At 30.1% G+C, this 8,004-nt stretch overlaps 1 protein-coding gene across 1 annotated transcript in view; it reads left to right on the top strand.

The window, feature by feature from the left end:
* The window catches only part of LOC145268972 (28S rRNA (cytosine-C(5))-methyltransferase-like), a gene marked incomplete in the record, with an annotated part of 228,363 nt that overhangs the window by 34,338 nt on the left and 186,021 nt on the right, over window positions 1-8,004 (top strand). Inside the window, 2 exon segments of the mRNA XM_080124592.1 lie at window positions 6,315-6,357; window positions 7,780-7,876. Coding sequence (XP_079980718.1) covers window positions 6,315-6,357; window positions 7,780-7,876 — 140 coding nt within the window.

The following is an 8,004-nucleotide window of genomic DNA, read 5'->3' on the forward strand; positions in this document are numbered from 1 at the left end:
TGCTAGACTTTGGAACTCTCTTCCGGTTTCTTGCTTCCCCAACTGTACTGACATGCAGAAGTTCAAGTGTAATGTAAACAGACATCTTGCTGCTAAACTCCCTACATAGTATCCCTGAAACTTAGATGCCTGATAGCATCCCCCTACATCAAAGTGGCGATGTGCCTTGTTTGGTTAGAAAATGTAATTAAAAAGAAATGGTAAAACCAAACAGGAAAACCATGTAAAAAGAAAATAAATTCATTGGACTTAAGGAGTCAGTCGAATAAAAAATTCCGACTCCAACTCCTTGTACTTTTAGAAATCCGACTCTGACTCCAGCTAAAACCTCAGACTCCGCAACCCTGTTAACCCTGTTTAAATATGGTGATTTCTTCAAAATATACAAATTACAAAAAAAGTTAAAATACCAGTTTAACATAAATTTTATTGTGAATATAAGTTTTATTTTGATAAATGTACTTATTACTGATTTGAAGACTGAATGTGAAATTAAGTAGCAGTGTGCGCCTTGTCCAGTGCTGAATGTTATAGTGTCAGGTATTGCTACTGAAAGATCTTATCCTGAAAGACCGGAACTTGGGACGATTGCAAATTGTTACAAGGGTAAAAGATCTCTCAATAGCGATAATTGCAGAGGCTTAAAGTTGATGGATCAGGTCCTGAAAGTAGTTGAGAGAATAATTTAGTAGCAAATAAGAAGTCAGATAAACATAAACAAAACGTACCAAGGTATTACTAATGTTATATTTACTTTGAGATAATGCAAGATGAGTACTTTAATAAGAACCCGTATTTTGCTTTAATTTGAAGAAAGCTTTTGATAGTGTGGCAAGAGATTTTATTTTGTAGGCTTTGTGTAAATTAGGAATAAACAAGTGGTTGATGAAGGTTGTTTCAGCAAAGTACAGAAATGTTCAGTCATGTTAAGAGTTAACAGTATATAATTAGTGACAGCTTCAATGTTAAAGTAGGAGTTCATTGTCCAGAAAGTTTCATCCGGTTGTCCAGAAGAGATGCTGTATGCTAATGAGTTAGTGCTTGCCTCTGAAACCATGGAAAACCTTGTAGCAGTTGCTTTATGATAATGCTTAGACTTGCAAACCCAATTATGAATTCGTGCTTAGAAAGTTGGTGCCAAAGATGATTCAGTTCCCAATTAGATTTTGACAACAAAATATTCTATCCTGTTCTCATTCTTTGCCAGTGTCAGAAGATAGAACTCCAATATCCTACATTCTATTTTCAACAAAAGACAATCTGCCGAACAACTATCTTTATATTTGAATAAAGTTGATTTATAGTTTAGTTGTTGATATTTTCTACAGAAAATGATGACACTTTTCTTATTCCATTCAGACACATCCAAATGCAACTAACTCTACCAAATGGGTTGTTTCTTCCAGACCAAGTGATCATCTAATCAGTAAAGCCTAATTGTTATTGAATGAATGCTATGGAAAGTAATGGTTTGAGTAAATATTACTAAGCACAGTGTTGATCAGTGGCTGAAAGCATCTCAGAAAGGGAAATGTTCGGTTTGAGGAAAGGAAGTTTGGAGCAACTCATTTTTGTGGTATTTATACAAGCTATTCAGTGCAATTACTGGTATGTTTAAAGATGATAATCAGTTTGTGTTAAAAAAAAATGTAAGACAATGAGATGAATGACAATTTATGTGAAAAGGGTATATTTGCATGACAAGGTTGTTCAAAAGTTTTGTCGTCTTGATGGTGCCATTGGAGCACAAAGAGGATCTGGTCGCAAGACCATAATTCAGTGCTGGTGTGATTAAAAGAATTAAGAGTGGATGGAGTAAGTTCAAGGAATTTCTACCATTACTAACCAACAAAACATACCACTGTTAATAGCAATACACATGAAAAAATTGAAATAGCTTAAAATATTTCAATATTGGTATCTCTAGAAAGAGCTTGATGAGGTAAAAAAGAATCTTTTTACATTTTTAAAATCCAATTAAAATTAAGGAAGTTATGGCTATTTTTGTGCCTCACACGTTTGGATATTTTTCCCTCTTTAAGACCATATGCGTTTTGTCACATTTTTTACACTACTTTTTCAGTAAAAATGTCATATCTTTGTTAAAACAGATGATTAAGCAATGAAATTTACCATATAATTGTATTTTTGTGCTAGGAATTAGAATATGCTACTGAAAATCTTAAAAAATGAATGGTTTCCAAATAATCTGCAGTAAATGCACATAAATATGCTGCAATTCCTTAAAAATGCCATGTATCCATTAAAAGAAAAGAAGTTAGAGAAATCAAAGCTGAACTGTAATGCATTATATGTACAAATAACTGAAATCGAAATCTAGAACTGTTTAAAAATGAATTTGCAATATTTCTTTGGTATTATTGTAGATTAATACCTTCCGTTAACTCCCCACCCTATCTGGCCACCTCTCCAAAATATGGGATTTTACCTTTTGTAGGAAATTACGTGTGAATACCTTAAAAAATTTTAATGAAAGATAAGAAGTATTATTTTAGAATTTAATGTAAAATGATTCCTTATTTTGAGCCATTCTAGCGTTTTAGGGCAGTTAACCATTTTTTTTTCTATTGGAGATAAATCCTGTGCACCTTTTTTTTTTTTTTTTTTTTTTTTTTTTTTTTTTTTTCTCCTAAAGATGATTATGTGCAGTTTTAAGAGGGTCTTTGTGTAATTATGAGAGGGTGGGGGGTTGCCACTCTGACTTTGGGTTAATGATAAAGCTAAGGAAAATTATGTGTGAACATCCTGAAGACTTGATAGAAACAAAACAAAAACAATTTAGGATTTAGAGTCGGGGTTAGTTTCACATAAATTTAATGTAAAATAATTCACCATTTTGAGATCATTGTAACGTTTTAGGACAGTTGACTAATTTATTTTTTACCGGTGATAAATGGTGTCCTTTTCTTTAAGAAAGGATTTTTTTTTTTTTTTAGACACTTATATGTAGCTTACAAAGGAACTTTGTTTGGTGATGAGCTTGCCACTTAGACTTAGCGTTATTGTTAGGGCTAAAGGTTTTAAGAGAAGGCTTGCCACTCGTACCTAGGGTTAGAGGTAGGATTAAGAGTTGATAAGGTGTTTATTTACGGTTAGTGGGCCATAATTATTTGCATTTTGAAAATTTTATGCCATAGATTTTGGACATCAAATTACTTTTAAATATGAAATTTATTTTTGTGTGTCGGAATTCTTAAGGGGTGTGAAACTTAAGAATTACGACAAATAGACAAAAATAAATTTCATTACAAACAAGTGATGTCACTAACAGAAAACGTGACGTTTGGAAAACTTAAGTATTTTTGCCCACTTAAATGTCAAAAAACATTTTTTGCTAAAGTTAACAAATCATTCACAAATTTTAGATAAATTTACTTTTTATTTTCAATTACATTTCTTGTCCGAGTAACACATTTTGTTAAACTTTCCAGTTTAAGACGTTTTTTTATTTCTCTACTTGGACTTCGGGCCAAGAACAGTGTAGTATACTGATGATACACTTCGCCTTTTCTGTCCTCTGTCAGTGAAGGAGAAATCCTTCATGACGGAGATAATTTTGGTAATCGTGAAGAGAGAGCCTGTTTCCTCCGTTTGACTATAGGTGGCGTTACTGTCTGTCCACCCAGTTACGGAAGCACAAAATGTATATAATGGCACCCTTGAAATAAAAAAATGTTTTTGTTATATTTTAATTTTAAACATTTTTTTTTGCAAACATTTAAGTTTTATTTTTCCAAACATTTACGTTTTGTTGCTTGTTTATTTAGGTTTTTTTTTTTTTTTTTTTTTTTTGGTTTTTTTTTTGCAAGCATAAACTAAATGTTTTTGCTATATTTTTCTTTTAAACATATTTATGGGTACAATTGTTTTTTCTGCGAGTATTTTTTACGCTCTTATAATAAAAAAAATCAACGTTTTTTTCTTTTATCTTTTTTATCCCCCCCCCCCCCCCGTTTTTCTTAATTTTTCTGCACTTTACCTTTTCCGCAAGTATTTATATATATATTTGGAAAAGGATATTGTAAAACCTGAATCTTACTTGAAACTACTATTAAAAAATAGCGCGGTACAATAAGTGCATAAGCAAACTTTTCAAAAAGAAAAATATTTCAAAAATATTTAGTTTATGCTTGCAAAAAAAAAAAAAAAAAAAACCCAAAAAAAAACGTAAAAATGTAAATGTTTGAAAATAGACAAGCAACCAAACATAAATGTTTGGAAAAATAAAACTTAAATATGTTTGCAAAAAAAAAAACAAAAAAAAACGTTTAAGATTAAAATATAACAAAAACATTTATTTTTATTTCAAGGCTGGCATTATATACATTTTGTGCTTCTGTTACTGGGTGGACAGACAGTAATGCCACCTATAGTCAAAACGGAGGAAACAGGCTCACTCTTTCTTTCAGATTACCACAATTTTTATGTTTTTCTCTCCAGATTGACCCTTTTTGGGAAGCCGGATTTTCCTCACATTAAAAACTGACCTTGTGTCTAACTGTTCTCATGGGAAGGCAAGTAAATAGGAACTTAACTAGAAACTGAGCACCTCCTACAAATATTTAAATGTTGATTTTGTATTTTTTTTTTAATATATAATTGGGTAGATTAGTGTCCATTCGATTATAATCCGCTGGAAAAAAAAATATATATATATTGGGAGTGTGTGGTGGGGGGTACTGCTCGCATATGTGAAACAAAATAATATTTCACATTATTTTTTCTATTTTTATTTTTTTTCAAACAAAACACTTTAATTCACCGTTAAAAATTAAGGTAATGAATAAAAGTGCACACATTACATATTTGTTTCTCAATTATATTTTTAAAATTTGACCAAAAGTAATGCCGGATTGCTTCAAAATTATATATTCTGATAACCGAGCTCTAGTTAAGCTAATTATGTTTTAATAATATGAGCTCCAATTAAATATGTAAGAACATTTTTTTTTTATATTCATATTTTCATTTATTTAAAATTTTGAATTCGTTCTGGAATAACAAAAAACAAAAAAAAAAAGTTTGTTTATAATAAAGTAATATGTTCGAACATGCTTTTCTTCATATATACACACCCACACGTACGTACACACACACACACACACACACACATACACACACACGCTCCCGAGCTGTGATGTCACTTCCTTTAAAGTGAAAGCCAGACATGTGCAGTCAGAACACTGACCCCAGTATAAAAGTCAACAAAACCTGTCAACTTCCCTTTTTCGTCCGAACCAGTTTTCGACCTGTTGAGTCGACAAACCGACCGTGCGCCCTAACATCACTTTTCCTGCTACTGTAATGTGGGGGTAAGCGCACGTACACTTTATACGCTTTCTCTCTCCATGAACTGGATTGACTTTCTCTATCTCCGCTTCGTTTGGTCCATCAACACAGACATGTGCGCGACTCTCTACTGAGCTTAACCCTCTCTTTCTACAGGCAGGCTTGCCAGTTCGCGTTTCTCTATTGCATTCCCTTTTCCTTCCACGCGTGTAGGTGTCAATGGTCGAATGAACACGTGTACACCCAAGACTTTCATTTTTCAACAGAAAATAAACGACATGTTTATTTTATTCCGGCATTTGAGTTCTTTGTTTCCTCCATTCAATTCGTTTCATTATTTTTTCTTGTAGCGAGTTAGGATATTTATCCTGGTTCGCAACAAATATCAGCGATATTAAAGCTGCTTGCTCCTGCTGCTTCCACAGATCGTTTTTAGATACTTTTTAAAAATAGAGCGATTTTCTTCTTTTTTTTTTTTCTCCAGATGCCATGATTTTAAATTACTCCATACCACAAGATGAAGCCAGTTGCATTTTTATTTTTAACAGATAAATGTAATAAAAAGATTGATTTATTTAACAGTGGGTGTCCGAAGAAATTTACAAAATCTTACCAAAAACGCTGTTTTATGATGTTAACATTTTTATCGCTTAAAACTCTTAAAATATATAATGTACATTATTATTTATTAATTTATTTGAAAGTATATTCATTTTCGAACAAAACAGTGGTATTTTGAGGACTTAAGATGCTTTGGTTTTTAAAATATGATGATTTTAGCAGAACCCACTTGAAATCCGTAATTATCCAAAGCGTTTTTATCATCCGTGAGGGAAGAGTCTATCAGGCCTGTGTGATGTGTATAACTTAGATTAGGATTGAAGATTTTCACTGACGTGATTTGATTCACAATTCATAATATAAATTTTTTTTTTTATTTTTTTTATTAATTTAAGACAAAATAAACAATGCATTTTCAAAATCATTTTTATTTTCTTTTTCAGAAAGAAAAGATGTAAAAGAATTAAGCCATAGGCAACAACAAAGGTCAGTAAAATTTGAGCTTTTTAAATAGAGATTTTTACAATTTTTAGCGTTTTTTTTTTTTTACTAAAAAATAAAAAGTCCATATGAAAATTAATATAACATTTTAAAATACAACTTTTCCAAATAACTTTGAATTATTGTTTGCTTAAAATGTTTTCTGAATATATTTAAGTAAAATAACAAATTTAAATAATAGATTCAATTATCATGTAGTTACTATTTTTTATCTTTCAATATAATCTGTAACGTGAACCAACATCTTGCTGCCCAACTCCCCATATAGTATCCCTGTAGCTTATGTCCCTGATAGTAGCCCCCTACATCAAAGTGGCAATGTACCTTATTTGGGGTGAAAATGTAATTTCAAAAAAAAAAAAAAAATCATTATCTCTTATATTTTTCAGATAAACCCATCTCTTCTTGCTATTACTCTCGTCTTTATTTTAGTATATTAAATGTTTTGTCTTTAGGCTTCTTAAAACAAAATGCAATATATGCTTAATTTGATTTGAATGAAAGAGAAAATAAATCTTATTTTAGTGAAGTCAGTTATTTTCCAAACTGGCAAATATTTCATAGTATATTTTCTCTAATGAAAGAATAAATTTTCAACTAGTTCCTCATGAGTTAGAAAAAAAAAAAAAAAATGTGACACTTTTTCTGTTTCATACATGATAATAAAATATTTTCCATGTTACAGAGAAAAACAGCAAAATTGCTTAAATGAATTCTCACTTTTGCAATTTGGATTTAAATTTTAAAAAATTAAGACGGTCCCCCACAAAAACCCCCCAACTATTTTTGGTGTAATGAATTTGAAAATAAAATGATTTTAAAAATGAATGGAGAGGATTATTTTATTGCAATATTACAAATTGATAAAAACACTCATTTTATAAAAATTCAGGTTCCAAATATGAAATATAAAAAAGGTAATTTAAAAAATAAAAAAAAAATGTTGAAATTTTAAGTTTTACTTGAAGATGTACCAACAAAACTAAATAGAATTCCAACTTCGAGAACTATTTAGTGCAAGAAAAAATTTTAGAATGCAAAGCAATTTAATTGAATTCGGGAAGATTTTTATTTTAATTAATTTTTTTAAATAAGATTTTAAACGTTAAATTTAATTATGGTATGGTTTGCTTATCAAATTAAACCAAATTGTTATATTGTTATTATTTGTGAAGGTAATATATAAAATTATTGCACTTTATTTAATTTTGTGAAGGTAATATATAATTATTGCACTTTATATATCCAATAATTTTACCCTCCAAAACATTCAATCTTGATTTGTAACAATATATTAAGGATGTTAAATTACTTTTTATTCAACATTACATTTTTGTAAAGTTTGCAAAATATTGCTTTTGGATATTTGATATTGATATGCAAACATTGTTTTGTTGATGATTTCAGGTTGAGAAAAAGAATTGATAAAAAACGTCTCCGTTTAGAAATTCAAACAAAAAAAAATGCTTTGAAGAACAAAACCGATGAAGATAGTGATTCTCAAGTAAGACATTTCATGAATTTTATTTTTTTTAACTGATGTTATGTTATGATTGTAGAAATAATAATTCTAGTTCCATTGTAAAAATTAGGTCTGTATTTCACGGCAAAATTTTAGTTGATTTAAGCACT

The sequence above is a fragment of the Euprymna scolopes genome, chromosome 4, assembly GCF_053919585.1.
Source record: "Euprymna scolopes isolate OS-2025 chromosome 4, ASM5391958v1, whole genome shotgun sequence".
Taxonomy (NCBI): Eukaryota; Metazoa; Mollusca; class Cephalopoda; order Sepiida; family Sepiolidae; genus Euprymna; species Euprymna scolopes.